Here is an 18,743-nt window from a genome sequence, read left to right as displayed (position 1 = left end):
TGTTGAGCTATAGTCAGACTCAACCTCATCATAACGTCAGTAAAACCCAATGCCACTAATACTAATCAAATTTAAAAAATTTTATTGAAGAAGTCAAACACTCACCCTACTACTTGCCAAATCATTTAAACATTGCCTTGAGACCACTTATGGTTAAAATGAGGATTGCAAATTACATTCTCTTACTAGGAGTTCAAGTGACTATTCTCGAGGAGATAAAAACAATTGGTCAAAGAGCTCCTCAACTTCAAAGTTCCATTTGTGGTGTGGGAATTTTTATTTTTTATTTTTAATTAAAAATGGTTATATATGGGTATTTATATACATATGAAGGGGGAACAAATAACGGGATTACGGGATTCAAATTCATAATTTAAAGTACATTTTGCAAACCAAAAGTGTAAATATAAACAAAATCACAAAAAAATGAATTGTTTTAAAGTGCGTTTTAAAAAAATTGCAATTTGAAAACATAGAATACAAACGCATCACATTTTAAAGACTAAACTGCAATTTTAAAAGTTAAACTATAATTTTACAAAACGTTTAATTAACCTTTGAAGTAATCAGTCCCTTAATGTTTATTTTCGTTAAAAATAAAAAATAAAAAATAAAAAAATCAGCCTCATAATGGCTTCCTTGGCCTTATATGTATGTCGTTTGCCATTATACTTTTCTGCCTGGTGCCTTCAGGCTTCAGCAGCCCCAAGGCCCCCAACCGATGATGCTGGATGTACAAGACAAAGAATCAACTTCTTTCCCTGCAACAACTATGCAAGTCGAATAGAAACCTCTGCATCACAAGTCACAACTGTGTTGCCAGAGATTCTCAGAAGCCTTTGCATGCCTTTCAGGAGGGAAGACAACTTAATGGAACAATGATTCAGCACTTTAGAGAACAGTTGAGGAGATTTATGCAGCATTGCTGCAACAGCATCGAAGAATAGATCAATGGCCCATTATTGATCATTTCAGCTATCTACCAGTCATATGGGTTCTACACTGTTTTCCCTTTTCATGCATTTACAACTCTGATAGAATATACTATTAGAAATGCTATAAAGCCAAACAAATGAACCCAAAAAATTTTCTAACTGACGTGGCAAGGGTTTTTAAATTAAAAAAAAAAAAAAAAAGTAATTCTCACTCCCTTGTCTGCCACATCAGTTTGAAAATTTTTCTAGATTTATTTGTTTGGCTTCCTATCACTTCTCATATAGTATAAGGCCAGACCATGTGCATAGATCAATAAATAGAACACATATATGAGCAAAGGCTTGATTCTAACAATACAAAGGAAACTTATATATGTAATTCCCATGAAGATAGACATAACAAAACCAAAAAGTACATTGGCAGAATTAACTGTTTATCCAATAACAACTTTAACCAAAATGTACATTGGCAAAGTTAACTGTTTATCCAATGACTCAGAAGAATGCCCATGGGAGATTGTTGGCCAATTAAAACTTTTACCTCTCAAGTGCCACGATTCGGTGCCTGGACCGACACTGGTGGTCCATGCGAGTATCTCCACTGGCCACACGCAGAGCATTTATCCAACTTCACACTGTTTTCCAATGTACAAAATTTACAGGACCAGATTTTATACTTGGTACGAACATCTTCTGGCTTTTGTGTGCTACAAAGTTCACATATTGGAGCCAACGGCTGCAGTGATACACCATTATTCACATGCAAAACACTAATGAGTGTTATGGTAGAAAGCCAGTGCGGGTTAAAAATCTTTTGGCTGCTTAAATACTTTACTAAATAATGTAATTAAACCGTAGAAGAAGACGAAATGGAGCTTAAGAACCAGAAAAAAAAAAATACAAACTCAAGTGAGACTTAATCATCTAATTTCTCACCAATCACTTGCCCTATCTTCTCACAATCTCTAGATTGCTTTCCATTTGCATAAAATTTACAACAAAATGTTAATAGGTTTGACAATACAAAGGATCTTTCGGTTCTGCAAGTAACTCCCAGGAAAGAAAAACAAAAACAAAAGAAAAAGTTCTACAACTAACTACAGTCCACAGACATCATGAACCCAGACTTTTCAATTGGTTGTCAAAACCATAAGAAGTTTCCTCTCTGAAGTATAATACAATATCTGTAGTATAAACTCTCTTTAACACACATCTATTGAGATTCTTGTTTTTATGCATAGGTCACAACAATGTAAACGAAAAACCTGCACTTATCAAAGGGTTTGTTAATTACTATCAACCTGAAATTAAGTGATATATCCATTTCCTACTAAACTTTCTCTAAGTATTATAATTTATAAGTGAAACCCTTTCTTCTACCAAAGTTGGGCTGCATGGAACAAATTAACCTGATAAGGTACCCAAAAATGAACTTTGAATGAATATACTATTATATATCCTAAAGGATATATAGAAATAATATCCATTCCATAAATAAATGAATAATGAAGTAATATTATGTAAAAAACACTTACCGAATTCAATAAAGTGCATGTTCTACATTCCCACATAGCAGGTTCCTCTGGATTCAATGTTCTATCACACATTGTATTACGACTGAGGACCGGCTCAGAAGATGGGCTGGACAAATCCACAACAGATTCTCGCTGACAAGTAGACTGAGGAAATGAGGTATTATCTGATTTGCAACTTCTCTTTTGAGATCTAATGTCATGATCAAGCATGGAGCCAGAGCTTGAAGCATCCATGGATAAATCAACAAAATTGGATTCCAGATGATCATTGGAAGATTGACGAAACAAGCTTTGATCTAATTCCTGATTTCTTTTTCGAGATACTGCATCCACAGCATTTGCACTTGAACCACCATCTACTCTTGAGCTTCCTCCACTTTGCTCCTTATATAGAAGGTCCTGTAAGATATCAGAGCTACTTTCTTCGTCCGCAGAAGCTTCCCAAGACTGAGAACCACACCAGATATCATCCTGTAATCTTCTTTCCGCAGCCATTGCAGCAGCTTGTATTGGACTAAGTGCAGCCATAATAGTGCTATCACCACCAAGACGTTTGGGTCCAGATGGGAGAAGAGATCCCAAACGCGTTCTCTTTTCTGCAGCCGCTAGTGCAGTTTGGCGGAGAGATGAAAGAGGAGGTTGACGGGAGAAACCACCCAAGCGCCTCCCAGGAAGATCAAACCCCTGTCCTGTGCCTGTTATTCCCTTGGCCATCAGCTCCTCACATTCCTGTACATAATCAAAAGCATCATGCATAATGCAACAAATGATCCTCACTAGGGATTGGACACATGATCATCCACGCATGAATGGAGCTCAGTAAATGGCTGCAATTACTTTAACCACATTAACGTAAAATAAAATATACCTTTCTATAAAGGGCTATAGATACAAGTGAAATCTTTTAGTTGCTTAAGATGCACAAAATACATTTAACATTTAAAAAGGAAAAAAATCCCCTCACAAGCAATGAAACATCTATTGTTAACTGTTATAAATGAAAGGGAAAATTAGAAATACCTTTCTAAGTTCATCCCAAAGCATGTAGAAGCTGGCATTGTGAGGGCCATGGGCGTTGTGGCAAAGCTCATGCAGCATTGTATCAAGAACTTGATCAAAAGGGAAGAAATCCCAATCCCTGTTTGGCCTCCGAAGCCTCAGCTTCACATTCACCCCACCTCCCACATTCAACCCCAGAAGAGACGGATTCTTCGGACTGCCAATTTATTTATTCATAATTATCATTCAATATGGAAGACAAAACACTATAAACTTAGATGAAAATCAAACCTTAAGAGCCTCATTCGATTGCCAAGAAATCACACAAAATACAATTGCAGAGTAATAGAAACAGTAGAATTATGGGGAAGCTTGAGACAGGAGATAGAAAATCAATAAAGACTCAGCTTGATTAATGAAAAAAATTGACAATAATAAAAGCGAAACCAAATGCACCATTAAGTAACAGTCACATTCTAGTTTAGGGTTTTTTTCACTCAATTGAGCCAATTGGCTTAGTAAAAGTTACATTCTTTTTTGGGGCAAGTTCCAATAAAAAAATTAGGCCTCTCTTTAAAGAAAACAAAAACACAAACAAAACAAAACAAAAAGGCAACTCATATCAAACTCAGTATATTATTCTCTAATATTTTCCCTTTCTCGCAATAAAAAATAATGGAATCCTAAAGATAAAATAACTAAAATATTCGTCTGAGCACGTATCAATCACATTTAAACAAAAAAATTAAAATTAAAATTAAGTGTTAGAACAGTTTCCAGAAATTTATTTTCCCAACATAAAGCAACTTTGAAATTATAACATAATGGGGTTCCAAGAACTATTATGAATTCCCGATTTTTCATTTCTTCTTCTTACCTTTTCCCTTCTTTTCCTACAATTTCTCGGGAACCAATCAAACGGAAAAGCAGAGTATAAACAGAGGAAAAAGTTACCAGAATTCGGAGAGAAGTTTGACCCTCCATTTGTGTTTACGCATAATGGGCTGGACCTGCTTCGCTATCCTCTCTAGAATCTTCCTCGCTTCGTCTTCTCCAGGCTTTTTCAGGGATTTGATTTCCCAGACCTTATTGAGATCGTCCAAATCCATCGCCACAGAATCGAAATTTCCAAAAAAAAAAAAAAAAAAAACCCAAAACCCCAGAAATCGTAAAACCCTGAGTATTATTTTTACCAGTGGATCATGGTGTTCATCTCCACCGGTGACTTTTGAGACTTGAGAGAATGGGAAAGTATTTTGGGTTTTCTTTAGGTTCGAGGTTGGCGGGATTTGGGTGATGTTTTTAATCACACGTGGGGACGAGGTTCTCTTTCGAAGTAATGCTAAATACTATGAGCTTTTTCATATTTTTATTTTGTTTGAATATTAATAATAAAAATTGATTGAGGTTTTCATGGAGGCGAAGGTAGATGGAGAGGTGGTGAAAATAAGATGACTGATGATATGATCAAGATTATAATTACTGCACCCCAAAGAATATCTAAAATATTGCACAAACTCTTAATGAAATGGACCAAAATCGTCGTCTCTGGTGGATCTGGTCACTTTTAAATATAAGGATAAAATTGTCATTTCATATGTTTTGGACAATTTTCTCTTATATTATAAAGGACCGTCTCTTCTCTAATTCATTTGACTCAGATAGGATCAAAGATTGCCAACCTTTTACTTTTTTATTTGTTAGGAAAACACATTTGCCTCGTTTAACTACTAAACAAATGTTTTCTGAACTAATAAATTTTTACAAGATTTTTCAAATTATCATTTGGGTTGCAATGTCCCATTTTACACATAATCATGCTAAAAATAACTTTGATAACAAAAATTTAGAGAAAAGGGAAAAAAACATTATTAAAAAAAAAAAATCTCCTGAATTTTTATCTCTTTTTTTTTTTTTTTTTAATTGTTTTGACTTTTTTTTCTTTTTTTCTTCTAAATTTTTTGTCTTTTTGGCAAAAGGGGACAGGAGAATGAAACTCATGTCGTTTGATACTTCCAGCTTTGTTACAACCTCGATGTGGTCTAAAATTATGAGTCAAAATATCACTTTTCAACCACCCCCTAATCCTTCCAGGCTTGAGATGTTAAATGGTGACTATGAATTTCATCATTTACTACTATTAATCAAGATGACAGAGAGGGGGCATGGAGGCTCTCATTCACACCAAAAGTATTACAATACCTATTCATAGGCAAGAGATAGAATCCATGTACTTTCTATACAAGGAAAATCATATTTCATCTCACAACTATTTCACTCTCCTGATGTGGCAGTGCCAAGAGAAACTATTACATCTATGGGTAGGCAGAAACCTCAACAAAGGGCAAGAGAGCACGGCCGATGATTTCTTATAGTTTGTAAAGCCCCCATTATACATTGCTCTGTCAATTGGAAAAATCAATGATAAAAATAATAACAAAGGGTTTGACCAATCTATCTCTTCATGAATTCTGATTCTATGCCCTTACAAGACCTATGAACAAGATTTAAAGTAGAAAGATGCTTAGTACATGTATTATATATTCCATGTAATATGATCAAGAAAGTCTCACATATATTTATCTTCTTTCATGAAGGTAAGCCAAGAGCAGCAGTCTTCCCACAAAGACAACCAATCAAGAAGCAGACAGGCATCCGGTTCAGCATGGTCTCAAGTGTCCCAAATCATGACAACAGCAATTACGCCAACGCCTAACGACACCGCCAATAATTTGTAATAGGGTGTGTCAACTGCAATGGTCTTCTGGGGTATATAACCCTTTGATAGTAGATGGTTTACGGAGACATAGATGAAAACTCCACATGCTATACCCATTGATACGGCAAAGATCCAATCTGCCACAGCACCCTGAGTGGTGGAATCTATTATGATTCCAATGGCCAGACCAATTGGGCTTGAAATGGCAAAGGCAAAAGCATAGGCTACACATGATAAAAGGGGCCGGTTCGGCACCATACGAAGGAGAGCAATACCCATGGCAATGGCTGCAACTATCTTGTGCAAAGAGATTGTCCATAAAGCTTTCCAGGCTTCGGCTTTTGTCTCTGCAATTCCAATTGCAATGCCCTCAAAGACAGAATGGAAGCATAAGGCTACGATCAACAAAATGCTATCCCCAAGTGAATCAGCAGCTGCCACAGAGTGGTGTGGGAAGTGCCTCCCGGTGCCATCATGGGCCTATTAAGGCATACAAGCAAATATCGACTCAGAAGTCAGAACCACTAAAAAGATGAATCTCAAAAGAAGAAGAGGTTGCCTCTCCTCTAATGCTAATTTGAGATGTAGGAGTATATCTCTCACCTGATATCCTGTTTGTGCACCGTTATTAATATTTTTCCCTTGCTCAACTCCACCTGAAATGAAGGAAAAAGTTGAATAACATTATCAATCAAATTCCCATAACACATTTACATCCTGTGTTTGGAATTAATGAAGGGGTTTCACATTTATTTGGATTCCTTTAGATTCATCTACTTCTTGCTGAGATTTTTCAGCTAGTCTTGTAATAAGATTACATTCACTTGTGTGATTTAGTAAACTTATAGTTATCCATTCCAAAATTCTTTTCATCTTAACCCCTTTGGGAACCCTAAAGAAAACCATCAAAAATATCCAGAATCAAATCTAGCAGACAACACTGCTTAATTCCTCTCCCTTACAATAATGGCCTTCTTTCTTTTATAAGTAATTTGATCTAATAAAAAAGGGTAGACAGACGCAACCCAAGTTACAAGAGAAACACCAATAATGAAGCAGAAGAGAAACACAAATCAAGAAACTCCAAGACATTAGAAAAGCGAGAAGAATTGTATGCAACCATCCAAACATAAAGAGTATTGAACACATAGGCTTTTATCTCTGTCACTGTCCACTCACAATAGTGGTCTTCATATCTATACTAAACCAGAAAACCTGTTTGCTCGCTATGAATTAAGAAAAACTAGTTATAACACACAATACACCTTTTTCCCAATACTAATCTTAACTTTTCGTATGCTAAATCCAAGACAAAATTTACCTTTTGAGAAAAAACAAAAAACAATTATATATTTCCAATAAAAAATCGAACCCAACAGACCAATTACACCCATGAATTAAAATTGAATTGATCTGTTGCAAAAATATATCGAAATAAGTAAAAATTCACCATTTTCCTAAAGAATATCAGATAAAGCAAATGATTGAAGAATTGGGCTTTCTTGAATCTTTTTTTTTTTTTTTTTTTTTTTTTTTTCCGCACAACAAAATTAACCAGCTTTTCCCCAATATTCATCTTTCACAATAACACAAACAACTGTATACTTGCAATAAACAATCAACCCAACAGTTCAATCACACCCATATACTAAAAAAGCATTAAATCTCTTGCAAACATAAATTGAACAAACTAAATCCCCATTTCCAAACGACAATCAAATATGTTAGGTGTGACTTGCCATCCATCAATACGGTGGGCCCAACAACATTATTCCTTCTCTAATTAGGAGAGGTTTCTTGCTTCAGTCGATTTCTCCTACTCCCACTCAATATTGGATTCCTTGTCATTCTTGGACTTGCATTGAGAGGCTTATGACCGACTTAGTCACACTATAAAAGAGTGTCTTGTTTATTGAGGAGGAACAAGCCGAAAAGCTTCACAAGAGTGTGTGCCAAACGTGAATATATGTGAGCACCAAAGGGAGGAAAAAAAGAGAGAATTTAAGAGGACGTATAAGGGCTGCCACAGTGTTTTCTTCTTGGTGGTTTTTGGAGGAGCAAAAAACAAGTGATTAGAAGAAAAAGGTGATGCAGAGTAAGAAGAAAATAGAGATCAGTCGCCATCTGTTCCAGTAAAAGAAGAGTTTGTACACATGTCTTTTGTATTCTATTTTGGAAATAATAATTTCTCTTGTGTGATAGTGAGATTTTGGTATATTGAGACTTTGGGATCTAAGTGATTTTCTCTCTACTATTTTTTGTACTCATCTTTTGATAGTGAATTTTCTCTGAGCCGTCTCCGCCAGTGAATGTAAGCTTGTTAAGCTGAACCACTTAAATCTTTGTGTCGTGTGTGATTGCTTATCTTTGTTATTCCGCATTCTTCTTATTTTTCGCATCTCACAGGTCTTGGGAAATATGATTAATTTCCTAAACAACTGGTATCAGAGCTTTTGGTTTGAGTGGGAGCAATGGCAGGTGAAGAAGGAAAGATGAGAATAGAGAAGTTCGACGGCAAAGATTTTGGGTTTTGGAAGGTACAGATTGAAGATATTCTTTCTGTGAATGATCTTCAGCAACCTCTTTTGGAAGAACAACCCGACGACATGGATGATAGTGAGTGGGCTCTGCTTGATCGTAAAGCCCTAGCAGTTATCAGGTTATCACTGTCAAAATCAGTTGCACACAACGTTGTAAAGGAGAAGACCACAGTAGGTCTAATGGCGGCTTTATCAAATATGTATGAAAAACCGTCGGTAGGGGTGGGCAGATTAACCGATTACCGATTAAGGATGGTTCAAGTGCAGAACCTAAAGTTACAGAGCAGGAACCGAAGAAGTCTGAGTTTGTTAACTTAGATGAGCTTTTTGAAAGTACAATGCAGAAAGAGAAACAATTCGTGGAGGTGGAGCTTGATGAACAGTGTTCACTCATGGATGAATGTGATGATGGGGAATCTTCAAGAGATACACAGCACTGGAAAAAATCTTATTCTTTAGCAAGAGGCAAAGAGAAACGTGATCGAAATGCAACAAAGAGGTATGGCTTTGAGGATATGGTTTCTTTTGTTCTGATGGCTAGTAGTGGAGATCCATCGTCTGTTCAGGATGGTATGCCGAAAGAGGTGAAGTCACTACAGAGTGGTAAAGCTTGGGAATCGACAGAATTACCCAAGGGAAAGAACGCTAAAGAATGCAATTGGGTCTACAGGAAAAAAGAGTCATCAGAGAAAACTGTATGGTCTACGGGACTAGTAGGAAAGCATGGTGTTATGTCTAAACCAAGTCCTATACACAGTTCAAGAGGCGCTTGGACTTGAGTGACACTTATGGAGTATGATTGCTCTTAGGGGCTGAGGTGGAGACATCCGGAGGAGATACGTTTTGCTACTTTATGGAATTCAAGTCAATGTGGAGATTGTTAGGTGTGACTTACCATCCATCAATACGGTGGGCCCAACAACATTATTCCTTCTCCAATTAGGAGAGGTTTCTTGCTTCAGTCGACTTCTCCTACTCCCACTCAATATTGGATTCCTTGTCATTAATTCTTGGACTTGCATTGAGAGGCTTATGACTGACTTAGTCACACTATAAAGCAGTGTCTTGTTTATTGAAGAGGGACAAGCCGAATAGCTTCATAAGAGTGTGTGCCAAACGTGAATATATGTGAGCACCAAAGGGTGGAGAAAAAGAGAAAATTTGAGAGAATGAGGTACAAGGGCTGCCACGGTGTTTTCTTCTTAGTGGTTTTTGGAGGAGCCAAAAACAAGTGATTAAAAAAAAAATGTGCTGCAGAGTGAGAAAATAAAATAGAGATCAGCCGCCATCTGATCCAGCAAAAGAAGAGTTTGTACATCTGTCTTTGTATTCTATTTTGGGAATAATCTTTTGTGTGATAGTGGGATTTTGGTGTATTGGGACTTTGAGATCTAAGTGATTTTCTCTCTACTATTTTTTGTACTCATCTTTTGAAAGTGAATTTTCTTTAAGTCGTCTCCACCGGTGAATGTAGGCTTGTTAAGTCGAATCACTTAAATTTTTGTGTTGTGTGTGATTGTTTATCTTTATTATTCCACATTCTTCTTATTTTTCGCATCTCATGATTCTTGGGAAAAATGATTAATTTCCTAACAAAATAAAACCTTGAAGCTAAGGATCAGCAACAGCAGACCCAACACCGTTTCCCTTACCATAGACAAACGCATCCGCCACCATGGTCAACAAGTAGCCGGCGCAGGCCAACATGAAGGCGAAGGGGTACTCCTTGGTAGTCAAGTCCTCGAAAGTCTCATTGGCATCGCTGAGAAAGTGCATCATCGCCGTGCCCAGGAAGACACCCCCAGCAAACTGCGTTCCCAGCGCCAAGAACCCCTCGTTCCACTTCAAAAAGTAGGGGGAAACGCCCCCAACAAAAGTGGCCACAAAAATGATAATGAAACACCATATCTTGGCCAGTATCAGAGGCCTCGCCCGAAGGTCAATGTCCTCGCCGCTCGAGTCACTGTCGCCGTCGCTGTCGTCGTGGCCGCTGTGAGCCGAGGTGGAGAGGAGGAAGAAGAGGAAAAAGAAGAAGAAGCAGGAGAAGAAGAAGGGAAGGGAGCGAGCCATGATGGGTTGGGACATTGCAGGGATTTTGGTAAGAAAAAAAGAAGATATTTATAGAGGTGGGAGAATATAGAATAGTTGTACTACACAGAGGTGAGAGAAAGAGAGAGGCAGTACAAACTGAAAAGATGACAAGCTTCCCTTTGCAAGCCTGTGTACTACAAAACAAATATAAATGGAGAGATTAGAGGAGAAGCTTCCGTGGGAGAGATTAATCAGATGGACCCAACGTCCACCTCCCTCGCTTTCACAACCAGCATTCAAGAACTAATTTTCTTTTCTTTTTTTATAAAATAAAATTCAAAACAATTATTGGATTTTAAGAAATAATAAAATTGGTCCTTCGACCTTTTAAGTTTAGAAGATTACCCATCTACCTGGTGGCAGCACGTTTGTCAGATGTATATATAAAAACAAAAAACAAAACAAAAGTTATGCCATGAATGATGAATGCATCTTTGCCATATTAAATTATTAATGTATTTATTTAAAAAAAAAAAAAAAAAAGTGGGTGGTGGAGAAGATCCCCTCTACATGTAATATTAGGATTCTTTGGAGACCAACACCCAACTCCACGGAAGTGGCTAGTGAAAAACTCTACCTTATGACGACGGTTTCGAGGATGGGATGGGATTGGGAGGAAGTGGTTGCGGGGGACTCTCACCCCACAACCACCTCCATCTATCCAGCGAAGGATGGATCATGGGAGTCCCTCGCGACTCACCTCAGTGCAGGAGAGGGTGTGCCACAGGGGCATTGGGGTGGGTTGCACTTACAAGGACACTACCAAGAGTCGTGATCCATCATCTTTTTGTTTCGAATGGGTTGTGAATGGTTTTCCAACCTCTAACCTTAACAAGGTGGGTTTAGGGTTTAGTAGCATTCTTTAATGACAGGAATAAGGATTAGGGTTTAGGCTCCGTTTACTTCGATGTAAAATGGTTTCCAGAAAATGATTTTCGTATTTTACAGTGTTTACTTCGACGTAAAATAGTGGTCAACGGAAAATATTTTCCTTTTGACCGAAAATTCTTCTTTAATTTTAGGAAAATGGTTTACGGTTTTGAAAACCGTAAACCATTTTCCGACTATGAGCATCTCATTCTTAAATTGATGGATCTTGCCAAAACCCGCCTAGTACCTTGTCGGGACTTGACCGGGTCCCACTCGGGACGTGACCGGGACCCGCCTGGGACCTGAGCGGGACTTGACCGGGAATCGCCCGGGACCTGCCGGAGACTTGACCGGGACCCGCTCGGGACTTGCCCGGGACCCCGGAGTGACCTGCTCCGGACTCGCCCGGGACATGACCGGGACCCGCCCAGGACCTACCCGGGACCCTCTCGGGACCCGCCCGAAACTTGACCGGGACCCACCCAGGACCTGCCCAAGACTTGCCCGGGACGTAATCGGGACTTGCCCAGGACCTGACCGGGACTTGACCGGGACCCGCCCGGGACCTACTCAGGACTTGACTAGGACCCGCCCGGGACCTAACCGGGACATGACCGGGACCCGCCCGGGACTTGACTGGGACATGACCGAGACCCACCCGGGACCTGCCCGGGACCCTCTCGGGACCCGCCCGAGACTTGACCGGGACTCGCCCGGGACTTGCCTGGAAACCGCCCGGGATGTAACCAAGACTTGCCCGGGACCTGACCGGGACCTAACCAGGACACGCCCGGGACCTAACCGAGATCCGCCTGGGACCTGACCGGGACTTGACTGGGACCCGCCCGGGACCTGCCCGGGACCCCGGAGGGACTTGCCTGGGACCCTGGCGGGACCTGCCCGGGACCTAACCGGGACCCGCCCGGGACCTGACCGGGACTCTCACCGGACTTGACCAGGACCCGTCCGGGACCTGACTGGTCAAGTCATGGGCAGGTCCCAGGTAGGGCCGGCAATTTTGACACGACCCGCAAACCCGACACGAACATGACACGAAAAAATAAGTATTGGGTTTAGGCTAATCGGGTTCGGGTCGTAATCGGGTCTACCCGATTAAGACCCGAAAATTTCGTGCTTGACGGGTCGACCCGTCTGGTCTGGCGGGTTGACTCGCTAGACACGATTACTGTGCGGGTCTGGCGGGTCGACCCGTCAGACCCGGATTTTTTATTTTATTTTATTTTTCTCTCTTTGTTTTTCTGCCTTGCGACCCGCACAGACCCAGATTTGTTTTTTTCTCTCTTTTTTTTTTTTTTTTTTTTTTTTTTCTGCCTTGCGACCCGCCAGACCCAGATTTTTTTTTTTTCTCTTTTTTTTTTTTTTTTTTTTTTTTTTTTTCTGCCTTGCGACCCGCCAGACCCAGATTTTTTTTTTTCTCTTTTTTTTTTTTTTTTTTTCTACCTTGCGGTCCTGCGGACTCCTCACCTCACGTTTACACTAACTTACAGACTTTAAGGCCTTGTTTGGGAAGCAAGATTTTCCAACTCAAACTGAAATTTTTTCTAAATTCATGTTTGGCAATTTTTTAAACTCAATTCAACTCAACTCAAAAAAATTTAACTTAACTCAAAAATTTTCATCCAAATTAATAAAAATTATAAATAAAGATTGAAAAAATAAATAAATAAATTTAGGGTAGCCGAAACACCCCAGGTGGTGGTTGGGCCACCCCAAGCCCAACTGGGGTGGTCCGACCACCCCTTAATATTTTATTATTTTTGTAAACTTCTTATTATTATTTTTTTAATTAAATTTAAAATATATAAAATATTTTATTATTATTTCTATCAATGTGACATATGTTTCATTTATAGCCTTAGGATATCTCTCAAGAGAGATCCTAATTATTAATTGACATATTTTCTAATTATTTGACATATTTTCAACTATTATAGAGTTGGCTCGGTTGCCTTTATTTTATTTTGTAACTTTTCCCTCTCCCCTCTTCCCCGCATTGAAAAAAAAAAAAAGGGGTGGACCACATGAAGACGACACAAATCTCAGCCCCAATTGTCTCATTTATGAGCTTCACATGCATGAGGACAGTCCTTTACAGCTAATTGGGGCTAGATATTTTTGAAGCCAAAGCAACGTGGGTACAAGAAATTCCAAAATGGAACCCCACCTTTTAATAACTTCACAGCAAAGCTGGGTCTAGGCCAAATTGGAACAGTGACTTATTGTCTACCAGTCTAGCCAAAAAATTGGGATGAGGCAAAGAGCGTGGCTTAACCACTAATTAAAAGGAAAGAGAAGACAAAGTCATAACAATGGAGCTCATCACAATTGTCGCTATCTGAAGGGTTTTGGCTTCAGTCCAATGAACTACAACTGCATCATTTCCCACCCCTAAGGAGTAAATCCTGGATACCCGATCCTATCCGCAAGAACCATGTATCAGGTAATTCAAGAGAACTCCGAACCTGGATGTCCAAGCCTATGGCTCATCCAATTGTATCATATCATAGCACGTCTAAGAAATATATAAAAGAACTGCATTAACCAGATCATGTAACAGTCAGCTAGTCAAATGAAATCTTTTTATTTTTACCAAGATAATTCATCTGTTCAGTTCTAACAAAAATTCGCCAAGGGGAAAACGAATAAGTATCCAAAAGAATTATATGCATAAGAGATGGTTCAAATTCATTATAACATGTTGATTTCTTGTAAAAGCTCCTTTCGGAGTCGTTCTTGTCGCTGGTGGGGAATGGCAAATAAAAACTGGTTTTCAAGCAAGTAAATTACAACCCTGTTCTTCTGAAGGATAAACTACTTATCAACCAGTAGAAACTTCACTTGATGTAATCCAAAATTCTGTTCTCCGAAAAGAAAAAGAATATTGATGCAAAAAAATGCAAGGTCAAATGCCTGGAAACAATTTCCTTCATGGTGGCAATGAATTTCATCATTTAATACTACTAGCTTAGAACCCGCGCTATGCGCGGGATTATTCATTGTAATTTGATTTTAAAACTTAAAACACATCTTCATTGTATTTTTTATTATAGGTCAAAAAAATTGTGTAAAAAAATCTATCATGCCTATTTCAATAATAAAAAAAATAAATACAAAAGGTTATTCAATAGTATATTGTTGAACATAGTGACACAATTACATATAAGTTTGCATGAATATATAAGTCACATAAAAATATACTATCATAAGAATCATATATAATTTTATTTTTAATCCATATAAATTAAAACATATTAAAAAAATTCTCATATGTGTAATTTAAAACCAGCTAGAATGAGTTAAAACATAAGACCCTTAAATCATAAGACCCATAAAACATATTAAAATATTTATTCTCATATGAGTAGTTTTATTTCTTTCATCAAAGTAAGAGATAAAAAATCGTAGAAGGAATATTGGAACACAAAAAAAACATAATGAACAACAAAGTCAATTAAATTTACAAAAGAATAATAAGAAATTTGAATGAAAAATAATATATAAATTATAACAGAAAATAAGGAAAGAGTAACCCTAAACCCTATAACAATATATTAAGAATGGTAGCAAAACTGAGAGTAACCCTAAACCCAATAGGTTTTTGTGTAATACCTATTATATTTCAATGCAAATAAAACTCATAAAATTCTCGATATTTAAAAAATAATACAAAGCAAAATAACAAATCTTTTTTTTTTTTTTTTTTTTTATGGATACACAAACAACAAAATCTTTCTCGCAATATTTAATGCAATTAAATAAATCATTTCAATCTTCCCTAAATCTAAAAAATAAATTAAAACAACCTGAATTCGTCCCCATATGTGTAGTTTAAAATGAAAAGCATAAAGAAAAAAAAAACGAAAAAGTAATAGAAAATTAGATAAAATAAAAAATAAAAAAAAGGCAAGAAAACATGAATTTTGATTATCAAAGTATTAATATAAAATTAGCATAAAATTTTAATATTTTTGGTGTAATACCTATTATATTTTAATACAAATAAAACTCATAATTCTGAACATTCAAAAAAGCAAAAAAAAAAAAAAAAAAAAAAACGGAAACATATTCATCTCTATTTAATCTCTAATTAAAAACGGTGTCTGGTACAAAAAAAATTCTCAAGAAACAAACTAAAGATCATCAATTCACAATTGCTAAAAATGTATACATAAAAGCACAAAAATACATTCATTTCGAATATCTCATACCTTAAATCATAATTCGGAGTCACATATATTTCCATGAAAATCTTCAAATAAACTTTGTGCAACCATCAACTTCTATAGGAAAGAGTTTTGAAACGTTGTTGCCGTATAAGGAGAGACATGAGTTTAGAGTGAGAGAGATAAATGTGTGTTAATAAAAAGAAATATTGTTGGTGTGAAAAAAAAAAAAAAAAGGTTATAATTTCATTTATATTATTTGTTTCCTTATTTGATTCGGACATTAATAACACTTAATTTATTGAATAATTTATGTATGGAAAACTCTTGAAATATAATCAACACAATTAATTACGCTAATTAATGACCAGACGTAAAAATAAAAAAACGGTTCAGATATTAAAAATATGGACATGTGTCGCAATTCTAAGTACTCTCAAATATTAAAAAACATAGACACATGTCGCAATTCTAAGCACTCTCTACGTCAAAACTCGACTTTTATATATAATGATAGTTAAATATATTACAAATAAAACGCCTACATTTTAATATAAAATTTACAAAAGAGAAATAATCAATTTGAATAAAAATAATATATAAATTTGAAATATATATATATATATATATATATATATATATATATATATATATATATAAGGGACACAAACGAAAACAGAAAGTAAGAGAAGATAAAAAGAAAAATAGAGAGAATGAGAAAATTTAAGAACCTTTTGTTTTCTTCATTAAGACAATTAAATATATTACAAATAAAATTCATAGGTTTTAATTGTCTCACAACATTGATATATAAAGGGAGAAAATTTCGGAACCTTTTGTTTTATTCATTAAAATAATTAAATGCATTACAAATAAAATCCCTAGGTTTTAAATGCCCAAAACTTGTTCATTCTTTAAAACGCCACGTGTCGCAATTCTAAGCACTATCTAAAACATGGGTTCAAAATACGTGTCGTAATTTTAAGCACTCTCTACATCAAAACTCGACTTTTATATATTAATTAAAGAGATATATATTGTTACTCTCTACGTCTACGTCAATCCTGATCCAACTTTTTTGCCAAATTCTCTTCCTTGAGAGTAACTATTTCCCTGATTCTAAGAGGTTATTGTGTTAGAAAATATAGTTTTTTAAGTTAGAAATAGTTTTTTTTAGAAAGAAAAGAAATTTCAATTTTAGACTTTAATAGAAATATTATAAAAGTCTAAAAATCCATCTTCCTTCCGTATTTATCCCCCAACTGTCACGGAAAATGATCTTTTTCATTTCAAAATTTTTTCATTTTTCTTATTTAGTATATTTTAAAGGGTAGTATTGTCCAAAAATTTTAATGATAGTAATACATTAAATATAATATCATTCAAAATGTATTAAATAAAAAAAATAAAAGAATTTTGAAATGGAGATTATCCTATTTCAACCGGCACCCAAACCATGTGAAGAAATAAATACAGGTCACTTTAATTTACTGGCAAGGGGAGACAACCAACTACACCGACAAATTAAGTTGGTCAGCAGTCACCACCAATATTCATTGCAAAAATAAATGAAATGCTGTCAAATGGTCCTTCACTGCCAACCCCATTAAATTCTATCTCAATAATCTCTATCTGTGATTTTCAATCTACTGATAAAAAAAAGGGTGTTTTTCCTCTCATCAAAAAGTTTCAGAATCTATGAATCCTTGTTTAGTTTGAGGGAATTCTCAAAATTCAACTGCCTCAAACTTATAAGTTCAACATATTGCTGCTAGCAATGGAACGTGGAAATTTAGAATTTATTGTTTAAATTATTTTGTGATTGAGAATTAAATTAACAATCAACTTGTATTAAAAAAAAAAAAAAAAAAAACTTGTATTGAGAAGGTTTGAATTGGGTTTAATTTGTTTTTATTTTGGTTAAATTATTTATTGCACTGGTGGATCAAATATATTAATTATTTTGGTTAAAATTATTCATATATATATATATATATATATATATATATGAATATCTATGATAATTAAATATATTACAAATAAAACCCCTACGTTTTAATATAAAATCTACAAAAGAGAAATAATCAATTTGAATAAAAATAATATATAAATTTGAAAAAAAATATAAGGGACACAAACGAAAACAAAAATAAGAGAAGATAAAAAGAAAAATAGAGAGAAAATTTGGGAACCTTTTGTTTTCTTCATTAAGACAATTAAATATATTATAAATAAAATTCATACGTTTTAATTGTCTCACAATATTGATATATAAAGAGAGAGAATTTCGAAACATTTTGTTTTCTTCATTAAAATAATTAAATGCATTACAAATAAAACTCTTAGGTTTTAAATTCCCAAAACTTGTTCATTCTTTAAAACGCTACGTGTCACAATTGTAGGCACTCTCTAAAACATGGGTTCAGGACACATGTCGTAATTCTAATCTCTCTACGTCAAAACTCGGCTTATATATATATATATATATATATATATATATATATATATATATTTTCTTCATTAAGACAGTTAAATATATTACAAATAAAATTTCTATGTTTTAATTATCTCACAATATTGATATATAAAGAGAGAATTTCGGAACCTTCTATTTTTTTCATTAAAATAATTAAATGCATTACAAATAAAACCCCTAGGTTTTAAATACTCAAAACTTGTTCATTCTTGAAAACGCCATGTGTCGCAATTTTAGGCACTCTCTAAAACATGAACTCAGGACACGTGTCATAATTCTAAGCACTCTCTATGTCAAAACTCGGCTTTTATATATATATATATATATGATTAATCAAGATGACAGAGAGGGGGCATGGAGGCTCTCATTCACACCAAAAGAATTACAATATCTA

At 35.8% G+C, this 18,743-nt stretch overlaps 2 protein-coding genes across 4 annotated transcripts; both read right to left on the bottom strand.

Moving 5' to 3' along the window:
• Window positions 1–577: 577 nt before the first annotated feature.
• LOC132175063 (zinc ion binding protein) lies at window positions 578–5,006 on the bottom strand. 3 transcript variants are annotated; one of them, XM_059586874.2, is made up of 5 exons: window positions 4,424–5,005; window positions 3,491–3,686; window positions 2,471–3,199; window positions 1,477–1,671; window positions 578–925 (listed from the first exon to the last, which is right to left on the bottom strand). In XM_059586874.2, the coding sequence occupies exons 1-4, from the start codon at window positions 4,576–4,578 to the stop codon at window positions 1,480–1,482; spliced, it is 1,272 nt and encodes a 423-aa protein (XP_059442857.2). In that variant the 5' UTR covers window positions 4,579–5,005; the 3' UTR covers window positions 578–925; window positions 1,477–1,479. The 3 variants fall into 3 exon arrangements, with proteins under 3 accessions (XP_059442857.2, XP_059442856.2, XP_059442858.2); XM_059586873.2 differs by lacking the exon at window positions 578–925 and having other exon boundaries at window positions 1,176–1,671; window positions 4,424–5,004; XM_059586875.2 differs by lacking the exon at window positions 578–925 and having other exon boundaries at window positions 1,580–2,325; window positions 4,424–5,006.
• An 806-nt stretch (window positions 5,007–5,812) lies between these two features.
• LOC132174603 (zinc transporter 11-like) lies at window positions 5,813–10,950 on the bottom strand. Its single transcript, XM_088514248.1, has 3 exons — window positions 10,381–10,950; window positions 6,792–6,844; window positions 5,813–6,668 (listed from the first exon to the last, which is right to left on the bottom strand). The coding sequence occupies exons 1-3, from the start codon at window positions 10,811–10,813 to the stop codon at window positions 6,141–6,143; spliced, it is 1,014 nt and encodes a 337-aa protein (XP_088370374.1). The 5' UTR covers window positions 10,814–10,950; the 3' UTR covers window positions 5,813–6,140.
• Between the last annotated feature and the right edge of the window lie 7,793 nt (window positions 10,951–18,743).

This window comes from Corylus avellana, chromosome 3, assembly GCF_965113065.1.
Source record: "Corylus avellana chromosome 3, dhCorAvel1.hap1.2, whole genome shotgun sequence".
NCBI lineage: Eukaryota > Viridiplantae > Streptophyta > Magnoliopsida > Fagales > Betulaceae > Corylus > Corylus avellana.
The sequence above is the reverse complement of the archived record's forward strand: the minus strand, read 5'-3'. Positions and strand labels throughout refer to the sequence as shown.

What these genes read in the sequence shown, in the direction of transcription:
- LOC132175063 (XM_059586874.2), bottom strand. Translation starts at nt 4,578, where the DNA reads ATGGATTTGGACGATCTCAATAAGGTCTGGGAAATCAAATCCCTGAAA. An exon ending in TTTGGGATGAACTTAGAAAG is followed by an intron (nt 3,200 to 3,490) that starts GTATTTCTAATT and finishes GATTATGTACAG; the next exon opens with GAATGTGAGGAGCTGATGGC. An exon ending in CATGCACTTTATTGAATTCG is followed by an intron (nt 1,672 to 2,470) that starts GTAAGTGTTTTT and finishes GTATCACTGCAG; the next exon opens with CCGTTGGCTCCAATATGTGA.
- LOC132174603 (XM_088514248.1), bottom strand. Translation starts at nt 10,813, where the DNA reads ATGTCCCAACCCATCATGGCTCGCTCCCTTCCCTTCTTCTTCTCCTGC. An exon ending in GGCGGATGCGTTTGTCTATG is followed by an intron (nt 6,845 to 10,380) that starts GTAAGGGAAACG and finishes CCTTCATTTCAG; the next exon opens with GTGGAGTTGAGCAAGGGAAA. An exon ending in GTGCACAAACAGGATATCAG is followed by an intron (nt 6,669 to 6,791) that starts GTGAGAGATATA and finishes ATGCCTTAATAG; the next exon opens with GCCCATGATGGCACCGGGAG.